General features: G+C 37.8%; 2 protein-coding genes across 6 annotated transcripts in view; one reads left to right on the top strand and one right to left on the bottom strand.

The window, feature by feature from the left end:
- The window catches only part of PLPP1 (phospholipid phosphatase 1), a 66,102-nt gene extending 64,735 nt beyond the window's left edge, over positions 1-1,367 (top strand). For all 5 annotated transcript variants that reach the window (XM_075526540.1, XM_075526539.1, XM_075526536.1 and 2 more), the window contains one exon: positions 912-1,367. In XM_075526540.1, the coding sequence (XP_075382655.1) occupies positions 912-1,037 (126 nt within the window). In that variant the 3' untranslated portion in view covers positions 1,038-1,367. The remainder of the gene's footprint in view (positions 1-911) is intronic.
- MTREX (Mtr4 exosome RNA helicase) overlaps positions 1,357-17,641 on the bottom strand; it is a 48,371-nt gene continuing 32,086 nt past the window's right edge. Inside the window, exons 17-27 of the mRNA XM_075526535.1 lie at positions 17,398-17,570; positions 17,023-17,091; positions 12,729-12,857; positions 11,442-11,552; positions 10,928-11,116; positions 9,640-9,803; positions 8,159-8,264; positions 6,843-6,899; positions 6,243-6,405; positions 1,866-1,970; positions 1,357-1,496 (exon numbers count right to left, since the gene is read on the bottom strand). Of these exons, the coding sequence (XP_075382650.1) occupies positions 1,444-1,496; positions 1,866-1,970; positions 6,243-6,405; positions 6,843-6,899; positions 8,159-8,264; positions 9,640-9,803; positions 10,928-11,116; positions 11,442-11,552; positions 12,729-12,857; positions 17,023-17,091; positions 17,398-17,570 (1,319 nt within the window). The 3' untranslated portion in view covers positions 1,357-1,443. The remainder of the gene's footprint in view (positions 1,497-1,865; positions 1,971-6,242; positions 6,406-6,842; positions 6,900-8,158; positions 8,265-9,639; positions 9,804-10,927; positions 11,117-11,441; positions 11,553-12,728; positions 12,858-17,022; positions 17,092-17,397; positions 17,571-17,641) is intronic.

Raw genomic sequence — 17,641 nt, 5'->3', positions numbered from 1 at the left:
TGAAGCAGCATGCTGGCTCATCAGCCAGCCCTCTGTGGAAAATAGTTTTTGCTGCTGCCCTAAACTGTGTTCTGCAGTTCTCGGGTTTGCAGTGGGAGGGGAAGAGGTGGTACAGGAAGGGAAGGGAGCATGAGAGAAGGCTTCTCATTTATTGCACTTCATGCAGCACTGTACCCAGCATGTCTACTAGTATGGTGAAGTGGGCAGCGGGAAGAGAGCAAGCTGCAGAACTGGATCAAGGCACCTGCCTCGTAGTCAGTAGCTGTGAAGAAGTGAGGTGGTATGTTCAAAGGAATGCAGGAAAGGATAACATAGGTAGAGTTGGCCTTACAGCTGCTGGAGCTGTGGGTGAGGCACATGTATTGGGGAGGGAGCTCCTGTGAACCTTGCCAAGGAGAGGAATCCAAGCTTGGTTAACCAGCTTTTACAGAAATGCAAGTGAGACTGACACTCCAGAGAGGAAGTTACTAACTGTTGAATCCTCTTCCTCAGCTAAAGCACAGGCTCTCCTGTGCTGTTCTAAATAAATTACAGAATAAATTTAACCATATGTGTGATCTGGGCCCTCAGCAAGCATATCTTGCTCCTTCATTTAGAGTTGTTCAGGCTATGGCTATTGTAATGAAGCAGTGCCTGATAGGGCAGTTAGAGCAGTTAGCACACAAGCCTTGAATTTTACTTAAACCATCAGTGGCTAAGGGGTCAGTGGGAGGGGGGGTAATAGCTGGAGAATAAGGTATTGAAAGAACAGATGCCAGAATTTTATATAAGACTTAATAGCAATTTTCTACTGTTTCAATGTTTAAACTTTTTATTAGTTTTGATCATGGAATTTACCTTCTGCAAAAGCATTTACGCACTGTTTCAAAGACTTACAAGTGCAGGAGCTTAACATGAATTTGTTCGCTTAGGTTGTGTATGTGTCTGACTTCTTCAAAGTGAGAGGATGTACATTTCAACCAAAAGAAGATTCCCATACAACCCTACATGAGACTCCAACAAATGGAAATCACTTTGGCAGCAATCATCAACCATGAAGAATGACCCACCTCACCTGTCTTGCTCTCAAAGGAAAACAAAATTTCACAAGTCTAACTATGTAATATAAGTAAATGCCTTTTAAGAGACTGCTGCTGCTCTTGGATGCTCACTTTACCTGTATATAGTAACATCTACCACAGTTATTGTATATCTAAACTTTAAATTTCTGTTGGTTCAAGCTTTGGCTTAAAAGAAAAAAGCTATTCGAATTGTAAATTTTTATTGAAAACATTGTAACAGTTATATTACATACACTGCTGTTTGTACATGCCTCGTTGAAACAACTGTGGTTTAAATACACACCATTAAAAGAAATAATGACTTGAGATGGAAGTAGCATGTGAAGCTGATGAACTTGTTCCATAATGTGAATCTAGCACTGTTTTTAGAAGATACCTTCTGTTACAGGTAGAGGCTTGCAGCAAACACAATATCTCTCTTGATTTTTGTAATCCCTGTTGAAAAGGAAAACTATTAATATCTAGCAGTCATAACTAACACAATCACTATTTTAAGTACAGTTACAGGCATGTAATACTTTACAGTAGAGAAAGTGTTACAAGTTGTAAACGGAAGTAATTTTACATCCATTTTCAGTAAAAAACTTGGTTAAACTGTCAGTATGCATCAAAATACTAACTCTTTAACTTAAAGTTTATCACATAGATGTTATCTGGAAATAGGGCAATGATGCTGTTTACCATGAAGTCAGTATCAGAAGCTTCTATTACCAATTCATTCACACACCACCACCACCACCCCCCCTCTTTTCTTTTATATGCTTTCTAGAATTACTTCTTACACTGTGGAAGTGAAATACATACCCTCTGCAAACTTATTTTCCAGCTCTGTGTTTCCAATGGCTTTTGCAGCCTGGCACATCTGCCGAAGCAATTCTTCTAACCTTCTCATGCAACGAATTATGCTACCTGTATAAAAAGTGAGGGAAAACTTTGTATCTCCTGCCACATCAGGTCACAATAATTCAGTTGCTTGAGCCCCCTTTGGAACAAAGCACCAGTTCCTTCTCCAACCCAGTTCAATTTATCTAGACTGGGTAAGAACAGCCATATGTCTTAAGCTTGGCTTCTGTTTAACAGTCAAGTTTCTCCATCAGGAATTTCCTTGAAGCTATGTCCAATGCTTGTCCTGTTCTTGTTCTCTCTACTATCTTCATAGCCACTAACTAATATTTAGTAAGAGGATTTCTGGGCTGTTTAGTAATTCCTAGTGGGTTTTTCTTTCAAGTATTTAAGACTTCCGTCAAAAACCATACAGGTTAAGTTTGCTGCTTCAAGAACCACCACACACAGTTGTGTGTGGGGTTTTTTTTTTTGATGGCCCTTAGTTCTTTAGTTGGCAGAGCCAGTGAGACAGTAAGTGGTCTACCTTACTACTTGTGTGCCACTTGAGCCTATGGACCACTCTACCAATCGGCTGCATGCTTACAGTAATGCATACAAGCTCAGTCTTGACATAGCTCCTACACTGCAACCGAATACCCACTGTAGTTTGTCATGCATTCATCTCCTCTTTTAACTTTTCAGCTCGGCCCAAGTCACTGTAACAAGTTTCACAAAATGACCCTAAAGCTTATGCTCTTCTAGCAGCACAGAAACAGTACGCTCTTTGGTCATTTCCTCCAGCATCATGTCACACCTACAGTCAAAATTACGGTATGCAAAATAACTGTCATAGGGTAAATGTGGGATGAAGGGACTAAGAGCAACCCTGTGGAGAAGGACTTGGGGTACTGGTGGATGAAAAGCTGGACATGAGCTGGCAATGTGTGCATGCAGCTCAGAAAGCCAACCGTATCCTGGGCTGCATCAAAAGCAGCGTGGCCAGCAGGTCGAGGGAGGTGATTCTGCCCCTCTACTCCGCTCTGGTGAGACCCCACCTGGAGCACTGCGTCCAGCTCTGGAGCCCTCAGCACAGGAAAGACATGGACCTGTTGGAGCGGGTCCAGAGGAGGGCCACAAAAATGATCAGGGGGGTGGAGCACCTCTCCTATGAGGAAAGGCTGAGAGAGTTGGGGTTGTTCAGCCTGGAGAAGAGAAGGCTCTGGGGACACCATATTGCACCCTTTCAGTACTAAAAGGGGGCTTATAAGAAAGATGGGGACAGACTTTTTAGTAGGGCCTGTTGCGATAGGACAAGGAGTAATGGTTTTAAACTAAAGGAGGGTAGATTCAGACTAGATATAAGGAAGAAATGTTTTACAGTGAGGGTGATGAAACACTGGAACAGGTTTCCCCAAGAGGTGGCAGATGCCCCATCCCTGGATGGGTTCAAGGTCAGGTTGGACGGGGCTCTGAGCAACCTGATCTAGTTGCAGATGTCCCTGCTCAGTGCAGGGGGGCTGGACTAGATGGCCTTTCTATGGTTCAGTAAAATACTAGCTCTAGACAAGGCATAGTATCTGAAGAAAAACTGTCCATATGAAAAGAACTTTCTACAAAGCTGTTGGGAAAGTGAGAAGTTAAGAAAAGTAAAATAACACTTCTCTTTTCTAAAACACATGCATATGGTACCAGTAGGCCATGTCAGTTTCTACAGTAAGAATAGGTTGTGTGAGGGCAGCAGTCTGTAAAACCTATTGCAATGACATGGGGTGAAAAAAACCATACATAGTCTATTAGACACAAAGTACAAAGCCAAAGCAAGTGAACCGCGGGCAGCTCCCCTGAGCATGGCCACGCTGCATTGTGGCAGGCCCCGGTTCAGCTCTCAAAGATCCTGCTTGTCTCTGTTTACAAGGCCAACCCTGACAACTGTTCTAGGCAGTACTCATTTACAGGCAGCGTAGCTGGGGTTCTTGCAGACATACTTTTTTGTGCAAGAAATAAGTTTGCATTTTTGGAATAAATTTCTATTGTCTATACACACTTCCACCAACCAAAACAGTCGCTCTGGAATTGATTAACAGGATACTTAGCTCAGTTTACCATTCTTCCCTAGAGCTTTAAAAAGCTTCTCTGTTTCTTCCCAACACACGCATTTCAGCTTAATGACAACTCATCTTCATTAGCCAAACAACACTGCTCCAAAGCTGTGGCGAGCACACTTGCTCTTGGAGCACTTGGGCTTATGCTGCAACCTGAAAATGCAGCCATTTATGTACCACAACTACAAGCTTTCACACTACTCATAACTGCGCCCAAAAGGGGTTTCAGACACTTGACCATCAATACTAATAAAATAGCAGAACACCATCTACCTTTAGGTTTGTGAGAGTGGAAGCATGCCATCGACTCAAGATTTCTCTCTAGAAAAGTTCTGCTAGTGCCTGTTAGCCTGGATGGCAGCGTAAAACTGAACATTAGTCTCTCATTCATGAAGAGCACAATCTTTCAGAGAGCACTTTTAATAAGTTGGGGGGGGGGGGGGGGGGGGGTGTGTGACGAAAAACTAGTTTAAAAAAAGTGGTGGCTTCCAATGCACTCTCTAATGGCTGGACAATTTTCTGCCTCCTTACTAAAACTGGTGCACAACAGTGAAGTTGGGACACCCTGTAATAGCAGCAACTCATTACTGCTAATTCCATGTTGCCCAAAAGGCGAAGAGGAAAAAGATACCTTCTTTTAGAGCTTTAATAAGCCATCATGCTGTACCTCATGGTAACAACCTCTATCGCAATTAAGACAGTTAAGACAGGAAGCACCAATACCAAAAATGAAAAATTGTACTTAAGATCAAAATAAGGATGCTGTGGTTTTTGGTTTGTGTTTTGTTGTTTGGGGTTTTTTTTTTTGTATTCTGGTTTTTAATTTCTTTGAAATCACTATAGCGACTTGGTTAACCAGGGCAAACTGCCGTGGGATTTAGCAATACCACACTGCATTTAAGGTAAGCATAACTGACGGTGGATGTCTGAAGTGCTTTTCTTCCTTTTGGACAATGCACAGAAAACCAGCCTATTAAAAGTTAAGGGAAGAATCATGCGTCAACCCCTGCCACAAGAGCTGAATTTCTCAAAATAGGCCTGTAAGATCTAATTTTGAGGGAGCTAGCACTGTTGACTAGGACAAAGCTGTCCAACTAGCCTTTTCCCAAATACGGTAAATGTAAAACATTACTGCCCTGTGTATTCTGAACAGTCAAGTGCCCACATAAAAACATATGCCAGCTACTGCTTTTCCTTTTGTGTTCCTCTTACTCAAGGTGCCTCCAAAGCAGATGTAAGGCTCAGACATTCATTGCAATAGGACGAATCTGCTGAATGCAGAGTCAAACACTGCCAGGATTCCTGTTGCCCGCAGGCAACCTGCTTTAGAAAGTTCCTGGGTCTATGCATTAGATTACTGAAGTGCATTAATTCCTTTGTTGTGAGGGCTCCCATTTGCAACTGTGTACATACAAACAAGGAAAAAGCATTTGAGAGACGCAAGAAATGGTGACAGTACTAACTTCAAAAACGGACTTTCAAATATCAGTCACTACACACAGACTTGTAAGACTAGTGCACCCATCCTACTGTTCTTCACAACTTTCAACATAGCTGGTAAAAGATGAAATGAGGTTTTTCATTCTGGTTTGACCCTCAGGTGGATGTTTGTCTTTTTACAAAGTCTCTGGGCTTTAAGTCATCCTACTTCTAAAATAATGAAAACTAAGTCTCCTTCCTCCAGGGGCAGTTTCTAATACTCCAATTTTAGGAACCAAATTAAGCCAGGTGACAGGTTACATCTAGGCTTTTCAAATATCTGCACTGCACTGCTGTGATGAACCATCCAAAACAGAGACTTGGGTTACCACCTCTCACTTCTGTCATCATTAAGACAGCAGGAGGAACCTTCAATTCACCAAGTAAATAAAACACTTAACTGTAATGAGGACAAGCACATGAGCTGTACTTCTTAATAGCAACCATTTGGAACATCATAGTTATCCCTCTAACTAGCAAAGGTAAGCATACTCTTTTGTTGCACTACTTAGGATTTCTGAGTTCTGTAGAAAGTTTTTAAAATGCAGAGATAGCCCTTTTAAAAAGTTGTCTATAAATTCTAAATTATCAAAAGCGTAACTATAAATTTACATATATTGTAAACAATTTTTTCCCACTTAGTTTCAGCCGTGCAGATACTTGAATACATCTGAGTTAATAAATTTTGTGATCTATTGTAAGGTTATTCAGAATTACTATTCCATGTTAGGGAATTACCATCTCACACCTCTTAGAGCAGAACTGATTAACATACCTTCAAAGACATCGGTCATTTTGCAGATGTGAGCAAAGTTAGCTCCATTTGCCCATGTATACACAACATCCATTAGGTTGGGTCTGAAAGAATTTAAGTAATTTTCTTCATCAATTTCCAGTTTTGCTTCTGCTGACACCTTGGCAATTCTTTTTGCACACTCCTTTAAAATAAAATAGTTTACATTTATAATATGCTTAAACAGATTAAGTGTTTAACCAGTAGAAAGGCTTGCAAATTATTAGGTAGTGCATACAGGATGAGGTTTCCTTTTTAGTGTGAAATTATTCAGAATCTGAAAGTAAACCACCATTTACATTAAGTCTGCCTGCACTAACAACTTACAGAGTAGTAAGCAAGCTTATAGAAGTTGTTAAACGCATGTTCTAAATTAGCATAAAGATTTCTTGCAAACAAGATAACCCATTATTGCACACTGCAAAACCACATGCAGTGCCAGCCAAATTCACTGATGATCCAAAATTAAGTCTTCACTGTGTGCTTATTGTAATTTACTCATGTTAACATGAGTACATGTTAACTCTTTACTCATGTTAACATTAACCCTGAGCTCAGACAGGTTTCTAATGGACAGATTACCTGCATTTGCCGAAGTGGTCCTGCCAACTGCTCTGTCAATTTTGGCATTTCACTGGACTGAAAAAGAAGACATTAAATAATCTCATGTGCTCCCATACATTTGCTCTACACCAAATTAAATGCAAAAATAGAAGTTCAATGGGTGCTAGTGCCATCCTAAATTATTCCAATGACTTCTCAAACCTGTTATCAAACACTAAAATTTACTGAATTCCCCAAGTACTTGTTCCTCAAACTAAATCAGAAAATGAAATATTTCTGTACAGTATGCCAACGGTACAAAAAAAAACGGCACCTGCTTTCTGTATACTTCAAAAATCCCCTCTATTTAGCTGTTCCATAGTTTTGAACTGCCAAAATGCTGATCATTTACTACTTTAACTGTTACAAGCTTTTCTTTAGGATATAAAAAGCAAATGCTTTTAATAATTTAAACACCAGTGGTTATGCAGTAAAGTATGGCTATTCAAACACCTGTTTAGACCTGAGTACTATCGTTGAGTGCAGCACAATATTCTAACTAACAATGGCTTACCTTGGCATCCCTTCTACTAACAAAAGTAATTCATTAGCATCTGCTGCTAATGTGCTTTCCATATTCAGAATCAACCTGAGTGATTCTAAATCAACTTCTTGCTAGCTATCTGCAGTAGTATTTCATATTGAAGTTTATTTTTACTGTATTTTCCTGATGAAGCTAAACTTCTATACAGCTTGTAGGTGGGAAAACAATGGCATCTGGTATTAAATGCACAAGGTTTTGCTTTTAATAACATATGGTCTGTTTTTAACAGCTCTTTTAGTATCAATTCCATGCAGTACTGCCATTTCCACCAAGAGGTGCAGGGTACTGTCCAAACAACAGGGTACTGTCCAAACATGGGTATGTCTCAGAGGTAATGGTACCCTTACCCCCACAATGCAGGAGCAGATATTGTTAAGCCTCTTTTTTGAAATAATCATTCTACATTCTAAATTGTAAGGATGTGTGTGTGTATACATACATAAATACAAGCATGTATGCTGAGAATCTACTAATATTGCTTCATTGCATGAGGAGGAAACAGTTGTAGATTCATTACAAGGACTGCAATTTTACACAACCTTTGGCATGTCACTCATGAGGAAAGGTATTTTAGCCCTGAAGCTGCAATGCTTTCGGTAAGTTCAATGGGAGTTTATGTCAAACACCTTAGGAAAGGATAAAAAACGTGGAATGGCTTGTACTGTTATGACCCATTGCTGGAACTGAATTATAAACAATACTGTTGGTAGACAGGAATGTCTAGAATTCATGAATTGAAGAAGTAACTCACATTCTCTTGAAATACAAAACAGCTTAGTAGTGCAGTTGCCTGTTCTGCAGATAAGTCATTGAAGAGACCATTGAACATCATTTCTGTCAGGAGTAGTTCATCAGCACTAAAATAAAGAGAAAGAGAAGGAAGCTTAGGGAAAAGACTTAGTGAAATGTAATTTTTAAATGAAGCACTACTAATCTGTTTTGTGAAGCAAGTGAATATAGATAAGAAACAACAGCTTCTTAATTTTTCTTACGGGAACACCAAATACTAATATATTAGCTTTTTAAGGGGGATGCTAATTAGTAAGAGCGAGACAGTATTTTAAAGAAACTAAAAGCTCTTACTGAACTACAAAGCATCTCTCCCGATAATTCATAAAAGTTAGTACTAACAGTTGCTTTCGTCAGTTTTTATCAGACAGAACATCAAGAGATTGAAAAGAACCAGAAAATTAGGCAACTCATGAAAAGGACTAAAATTGGTACTGCTGCTGCTCAAAAAAGATTCAACTGGGTATTTCCAAGATACTGAAAAGAAGAACAAACTTGCTTCAATTTACTTGTACGATAAAGACTTAATAATGAATTATAAAGGGAAGTGCATGATGTGGATACAAAATCCAAACATACTATTTAGATAAAACATCAAATTGTTCATAAGACCACACCTTTATTTTTGGAGTTTATCAGACAAATGCACAGGATGGGGTAAAAAAAGTAGATTTTTTTTACAAAGAAAAGTGTAACTCATCAGCAAACAGTTCCTGAAAATCAGGAAGATGATAAATTTCTGATTCAGCTTCCCCATTTGCTATCAAATTTTGCAGGGGAAAAAAAGTTATTAGATATCGAGCAAATATAGGTAGGATCTTTCACACTGTCTGTAAGGCAAGGAGTACAGCAGTCACTGTAACTTTTAAAAATACACAATTCTACCAAAATCTGAGTTATACTCTGAAGTATTGTCTGATTCATGAGTTTCCATGAAATCTTTACAATATGTTTCAATATAAAGGTACCAGCTAAATGTATTACAGTAAAATGCATCACTTCCATAGGTTTCTTCCAGCAGCCCTATGGAAGCAATTAAGCTGTATTCCAAACTTGTCAGCAACTTGGTAACTGCTGACAATCACCGTTACACCCTTGTTTGTGAGTGACTCTGTACTAAGAGTCCTGGGAAGTGGAACCATAGAAACTGAGACCACCCTCTCATGTAATATACAACATTAAATGAAAAACACACTACTGCCTAAGCTGTGTAAGAAAATAGCCATTGTTTTGGCATTTTCATGTCCATGTTTTAGTTTTAAAATCACTGTATTTTGTCCTTAAGTTGCTATCTTTACTGCTTCAATCAGTATATTCCCTTTTATGACACAGATCACAGTCTCTGAAGAATATTTCTTCTAATGGTCTCAGAACTTTAAAATATAAACATGACATGACTAATTTCAGTCATGACAATAATCACTTCACGCAGAAACCAATTACCTGCTGATTTCACAAGCAACCCGTCCTTTCATCTCAATAACATCCGAAGATGTGGCAAACCCCAGTCTTCTCAAAACACGCTTGCGGCATTTGAGTTCATCCATCTGTAAGACAGTTCTGGCTTTTTTCAGTTCTCGCTTTGCTGTTTTAATATCCATAGCAATCTGGGGGGTCAGAAGAAGAGAAATTACATGTTGCTGGTTTAACAGATTTAAGTGTTTTAAAGACACACTTTAATTTACATGAAGGCCTCAGAACGATGGTATATGGACATCCTAGTTGACACTGACTCATCTAACTCTACTAAGAAGAAGGTTTAAAACAAGTTAAAAAAAAAAATCAGCTCCATCTACCCATAGGAAACTCTGGCACATTTGCGAAGTTAAGCTATTTACCCAGAGTGGGAAAAAAACCCAACCAGCCCACACCAAAAAACCACAGAAGAAATCTTTGGTTGGGAAATGAGCACTCATCTTCTGAGACCTGTACTAAGTCTCAGCTAACCAGCTATTCAATCAAATGCAACCTAAAAGCATTATTTCATTCTATTAGAGCTTCTCCAGTGTCTTGTAGTTTATCACAGTCACTGTCAACATCGTGACGGCACGCTGCACAGTGCAGAGACACTCGCAGATGTCTGCTTGGTCCATCAGGTCTTACCACATGCAACTTTTGTGCTGCCCATACCAGAACTACCTCACTTCTGGGAAGCACCTCCTGGAGAACCAGTTTTCTGGAGCAGCACAGAAACACGAGAGCTGGTTTTGTGCACAACCAGTTTCAGTCTAGCAGGGCGACTCTATACAAACTAAGTGTATTGCTTCCAGGCTGGGAGTCAGCTCAGGAAGCAGCAGCACAATGATTTGTATGGTACGCTCCCCAAGCTAATAAGCCCCATCAATTCAACTTCACTCTGCACAAGCATATCAAAAATGATCAGTTTCAATTATCTGTGACGATTTTGCCTACGCTGTATTGTGCTATGCCTATTCAGTGAAAAAGACTCTAGTGGCACCTCTGTAACCTTCTAATCCCTAATGACTTTTTCTGAAAAGCTTTCTTTTCAGATGTACTTCCCATCTGTATTGATCAAGGGCATACCACTGACTCAGCCAGTTTGTTAGTGAGATTCAATAATTTTACTGTATTTAAAAAGGATTATTTGGGTTTATTAATTTAAAAAGGATTATTTGGGCTTTGCAAATAAAAAGAAAAGCAAGTAACAAGGGAACTATTACTGCCTCTCTCTTCAGCTAAATATAGAGACTGTTTTGTTTTGTATTTTTACCTGTGCTTTTTTTTCACAAAGTTTGTATACAGTTTCCAAGTTAGGATCATTGTGAAGAGGATGTGAATACATCCTATGCTCAAATGCCTCTACTTTTTGGATTACTTTTTTCAGTCCTTGATCTTTGATACCCATGTCATCGATAGGGTCTAGTAATGGTACTCCATCGGGAAATCGCTTCTGTACTTCCTAAAAGGAAAAAAAAATATTTTTTTTCTAAGATTAGTAACAGTAAAATAAACTATACTTTTACAAATCAGCTGGCACAACTACAGGGACACAGAGGGCAGAAGTGTAAGTTTGTTATGTGATGTTTCAGCAGTTTTCAAAATTAGTTTAAAATGACTTGACCAGGAGAAGCAACTGGCGTACATCATGGCTTCCAACCCCTTTTAAGAAGAAGGCTGAAGATGTGACACAAGCTTTAGAAGAATTTCTTTAGAACAAGTTGTCTTGGGTTCAACAGTACCTCACTAATCAGAGCAGAGAGCTTACACAGCCTAGTGCAACTTACTTGTATAGATTTTAACACACTTTGCCTGTTGTCAATAGGCCTCAGGTCTTTTGGTATGTAAAGTCGGACACTGCTGATAGCTGAGAGAAGATGTACCAAAACAGGAACAACCTATCAAAGAGAGTGCAGTAACTGATAAATAAGTAAAAAAATATATTTATTATTACTGTTCTGTAGCAAAACTTTACAAAGGAAGAGGAAAACTGAGTACACAAGGTCACAGCAGTGGGTAAAGGAATATCAGGAAGCAGGAAAATGTTGTAATAAGATAAAGCATTAATAAAGAAGAAAAGTAAGTTTGTCCAAATGGGAAAATTCTGTATTCAGTTAAATCTGGAGAGAAGCTGCAAGTGGAAAAAAACTTTTCAGTTTTTTTTATTACCTTGCCTCTTATCTACTGGAATAACTCTTATCATCCAAACCACACAAATTATTGTCATATACTTAACTAGGAATGCTAACAATAGAGAACATCAAATCAGCAAATACACATTCACAAGTATCAAAACCATGAAGAATCAATACTGTATCTCAAGCTTTAAATGGATTTTGTGAAAAAAACATGCAGACAAATTAAACAACTGTCTCTGATCTGAAAATTATAATTGTTTGTCTTGATATAGGGTTTCAAATTGAAAATTTTAAATAATGCAAATGCTTCTACTAAAAATTTCAATTAATTTTAGAATGAGATAGCCTCACAAAGCTGAAAGCTGTGCGAAAAGGCTCTCTGAAGGCTCTCTGAAAAAGAGAAAGAAATAAAAAAAGAATTCTGTTCCCAGAGACAGAAGATACTGCTAAGAAAAGTATCTGCCAAACAGCATTGCTAAAATTTATTACTCAAGGATTATAAAAATTCTAACTAAATTCTCAAATCTAGTAGAAGAAATGCACATTACCCACAAAATCCTGCACAAGTATCCAAGAAAAAAACAGCTTATAGACACTTGTTTATCTGCAGATTTTATCACATATGTAGGTAATTTTCATAACTTTGTTTACATTACTGCTATTGTCTTTCATCTACTGATTTGAAATATAGAACACAACAGTAAGTTTCAAAGCACTTCTTATATAGTAACAAATTCACTCAAGTATTTTGTTCACACTTGAAAGTTTCCTCTTCAGTGAAATCTGCAACTGTTTAAGAAAGCAGTTACGTGTACAGTTCCTTTCTCTTTCTTAATGCATCAATCCCTCTTTTACCACAGTTCACAAATGCTTTGGAAATAGAATCTCTGAGAACATTTTATAAGAAACTATTGAGAACAAACATGTGTAACAAACCTGCATCTCTCCTTTCTCATCAGGTCTGGCTGGCTTTGCAGCCTCAGTAGCAGAGTTTTTCAAACTCTCTTTGCTGCAGTGCAGTAGCACTTCAACTACGTATAATGGGTCCAATTCACCAGAATTTGGCTGTTGAGGGCACAGAAAAAACAGGTCCGTAACAGTTATTTTAAAATACCAGCAAGAATGGAAGGAAAAAGCATTATTTTATTCAACAGTAAAGGTATGAAATGAGCTATTGCTCTTCACAGAGTATCAGCTCAGTGATGCAGTATATTCTAAAAGCTATGGAATCAGGATTGAAAGATCCCTCACATAGAAAAACACACTCCTCCCTCACCAGTGTAGCCTAAACAATACTTGCAGCTTTATATGCTTCTGCCTTTTCTTCCAGATGCAGCTCTTTCAAAGTAAGTCACCATCTTTTGTAACTGTAATGCAAAATATTTGCATCACGCTAGCAGTACCGAACTTGGCCTTTTTTTTAAAAAGAAACAAAATTTGGGGGATCTCTTTCATTTGCAGGTTTGCAAGTTCAAGTTTTTCCCACAATAAAGACCACAGAAAAATCTTTCAAGCATATCAGCTCATATCTGCAGCAAACAGGAAGCTGCATCTTGCAGGCCACATCTTTATACACCCCAAACTGCACACATAACATCTGACATTCATTTAAAGAACACAAACATGCCGATATGGTGATCAAAGACTATTGATCACAAAGCCATAACCTTTATTATACACTGCTTTAAAAAAACCTGACGTTAGTTATTTAACTGGATCAATATGCACTAAGGTTGCTCAAATATACTCCTACTATAAGCAAATATTTTAACGACTTTGAACAAAACTAAGTTATAGGCCTAACACTGAAGGCGGGCGTCATCTTTTAAAACACTATGTGCAAGCTTCTCTGCTCCCAAACACAAGAGAGAAAGAAAGAGAGAACAGTCTTTCCAAAATCCCATGTTAACTCAGTTCAGTTTTACTGGGCAATATTTTTCATTACAAATCTACAACATACTATTTTCTTTCACTGCATGCAAAGCAGGGTAGAGCCAGCTAGCATTTCTGAAAGATTCTCAGAAGTACTACGAGAAACTGCGATAGTAAAGCAAACAGAAAAACAGGGTTATCCTCTTCTACAAGATAGGTAATTTCTTCAAGAAACGCAATTACTTGCTGGGGAAGAAACTGTTCCTCTGAATTCTACCCTACATTTGCAGAATGCACGCACAGCAATGTACAAGACCCATACCATGGCTGTTCCCTGAATTAGAATTTTAAAATAATATCCAAATATACCAAATCAGTATCCAGCCAAAGCCACGGAAAGCATAATGCTGACTTGAATGAAGAAGAGACTAAACTCATAGCTGCACATATATGCTACAGAAAATGCTAGAATTGGAGACACCTAGAAAATTATGGGAGGAAAAAAATATTTCTATCAGTAACTGTATTGTAAACCTATTAATAAAGCAGGAGTATAAGTAGCATTAACATATGCTGTTAATATCACTCTCTGTAAGTTTACGTATACCAACGGCTTTTAGACAATGCTGACCAGACGTGAATTAATCTAGAACTGCTTTTTGAATGTGGTTTCGATGGGTTTCCTACAACATTTTAGGTACTAAACCCTTGAACAGGAACAACCATGTTTTTATATGCAAGAGCAAAAGGAGACTAGAACACCCTGTAAAAATCTGTAAGTCACAGACATCTCTGGCATATCAAGTTTGAATGATCCTTTGATTCATGCTGCACCAATTCACATGCCTCAAGAATAAAATTCTGCCCTCTTTGGCAGAATATTGCATGATTAGGCATATTCCAAGGATTTTAGATTTGCCCTGAAACATCTATTACTTCATGTGCTTGGAAACAAAACAAGACAGCTGATCATATCTGCAAATCAAGAAATATGGCACAGATAGCAAATTCAGATTCCCAGATTAATAACACCAGACTCACTGAAAATTCAATTACCATGACACAGCACTAAAAACGATGCTTATGTAGTAAACATTATAAACATGAACAGATAAGTACGTAAATTTTAAGTTTTCAAATTTTAGTATCAATGACTGTTAACGGACAAAAATTCGTTGTCTAGAATCAGGGATCAGATGACAATATGGACTATAAACAGCACAACAATAAACTAGCATACTGCTGGCACAATCTAGTGGAAATAAAACTTCTTACTCAAAAATATTCGGGGTTTTTTTATGAATTCCAAAGCAAATAGTTACTTTGCTGCCTACTATACTGTATAATACATAGCAATCACCACTGCTTGAAATACATTTTTCTGTCTACTGTAATTCAGGATAAAGTGCTATTTGCATTCACAATTTTTTGGAACACTGCATCGTGAAATTATGCTGGAAAAACATATAAATATAATTAACAATGAACATAACTGACAATGACTCATGCTTTTGCTTTCACATTGCAACGAACAAAGAGAATTACTCAGTGAAATACAGACATACTGTAACTCTAAATGTCAATCTTAATTACATATATTCCTCACTTGAAAAAGGACTTCATTAGAAACTATTATACAGTGAAGAAAAATTTACAGCTAAAGAAAAACTAGTAATATAGGCTGAATTCAACATGATTTCTAAATGCAAATCCAAAGAACTGTCACAGCTTAGAAGTGGATGAAGGTTTAAAGACATGGCATAACAGTGATGTATTTCCAACACTAACTAAGTATACCACTACCTTAAACAGTAATGGGGAAATGCATCTGTATCCCAGAATAAAAATGCAGTGAGCAGGCACATTAAAATGGGTAAATAACAGCTTCTTTAGGTCATTTGTTTTGCCTCTGCTCATAGAAACTAGTCTTTCCATACTGATTAAAAGTTACATAGCTTTAAGTTTGTTCCATGATTTTCAGCACCTATTGTCATTCTTTCCACAGAACTCAGAAGGAAAAATTCAACCCAGCTGCTAGAATGACTTAATGAAAAAAGTGCTGCTGGAGCCAGAGCCATCTCCTGCAGAACAGACCGTAATTTCAAAGCTAACATTCAAACCTAAAGGCTTTATACAACAGTGAGACAGGCCAGATAGGGAATGCAAGTATATATGTGGATAAAATACGATACAGATAGAAGAAATGCCTCCAGTGACACAGAAGTTGGCAATTTTACATAGAAGGCTGAGGTTAGGGGGAAATCTGTTTTAATGCTCGTGTGGCTCCATGAAAAAAGCAGTCTAGAAGCGTAAGTTTAAGCAACAGCAGTAACAGTCCAGTTTTCCAACTTGAAAAGAGAAAGAAATGTGACTTTCAAAAGGAAGATGGAAAACCAAAACAAAATCTCTCTTAGTAAGTTCTGTATGCACACATTTTTCTCATTTCCTCTTTAATGAATATATATTAGAGAAGCACCAAAAGGTGCCACAATGTATGGGCGCCACCAGAACTTGACAAAGACAACTTCTCATTTAGACCTAGTAATTAATGCCAATGCTCTCCTGCCAAAATTACAGCAAAAATGCTACCACAGAAAAATACACTTAGGTTTTAATTTAGCCAGCACAGCAGCCTGTCAAAACATTTCTGAAAGGGAGACCAAAACATCATCTTGGGGGTTATGTGGAGACCAACTATAAAAATGGATTTTTGGAAGGAAAAATGAATCTGGCTTCTATTGCATCACTGCCTTCTGTATTTTCTTCTACATTTCCCCAATCCATTTCTATTGTTTTGCTCTTTGTATTTTAACTTCCCAACCCTCAACTCTACAGCAACGTCTCAAGAGGACCAGCAATCCCATGTCTCATGCACTAGCTTAGGACTCAAGACACAATTCCCCAGTTTCAGGTAACCTTCTATGTAGAGCCAAATGTCAGTCCCCCTATGCTCTCAAGCCTCACTTACAGCTTCTATAGATTTTCTGACAGTAGGTAACATAGTATCTTTCCCATGAATGGCTTAATGTACCGCTGTTGTGGATGTCTCAGGAACAAATTAGATAGTTTGAAATGTTTGTAGTGCCAAGTGCACTTTTGAACTACTTATCCCAGACACACACAAGCATCTCCTCCATCAATATCCCAAAAGTTAAAAAATTAACACAAGACTGAGGGTTTGTCCCACCTTCCATAGTGTTTTTCTTTATACTTTCACTTCAGGAAGGCTTGAGCTTTTTGCAAATTTAAGGTGAAAGGAAATTTTTTTTGCCTTTGAAAACTACAAAGAAAATAGGTTTTATTTTCAGAAAAAGCAGTAAGGTATATATTTTTCTAATGGAGAGAATGTATATTTTACCTTAACATTCGATTTCTTAGAGAAATTAACAACCACTCCCCATCCAAAGTCATCACCTTCGTTCTTCACCTGAAAATATTACAAGATGTTATAACATAACCTATGTATAATCACATCCTAGCAAGCATATCTTTTTGTATTTCTGATATTTACAACAGCAGCCATGGACTATTATTCATTATGAAAACAGTATTTATTTTAATTTATTTTTGAACGTTTAACAAAGAAACATAGCAGAAGTCAAAACTGTTGCTTAGTGCAATGTGTGTAATTTTTCAAGATGACAGATTGGCAGACACAATGAACCCTGCAAATTTCGCGGATAGATAGGCAGAGATTTGAAATAAAAACAAAACAAAAGAAAAATCAAATTACCTTTACCAGTCTTCCCGGCTGTAGGAAGGGCAGGCAATACTTTGGTTTGTGAACATATTCTTCAATCTCTTTACCCAGTTTTGCAAGCTGCTGTCGGATTTTGTAGTATATGACCACATTTTCTTCATTGGGAATTGCTATTTTGTTATACTGTCCTTCCAAATTATTCACTCCTATAATAGAAAGTAAAATGTCATGGAAATTAATTACTTCACAGATTTAGAAATCAATGTTTCAGATCTAT

This window comes from Mycteria americana, chromosome Z (genome assembly GCF_035582795.1).
Source record: "Mycteria americana isolate JAX WOST 10 ecotype Jacksonville Zoo and Gardens chromosome Z, USCA_MyAme_1.0, whole genome shotgun sequence".
NCBI lineage: Eukaryota > Metazoa > Chordata > Aves > Ciconiiformes > Ciconiidae > Mycteria > Mycteria americana.
Note: the sequence above shows the minus strand (reverse complement) of the source record. Positions and strands in the feature narration are given on the sequence as shown.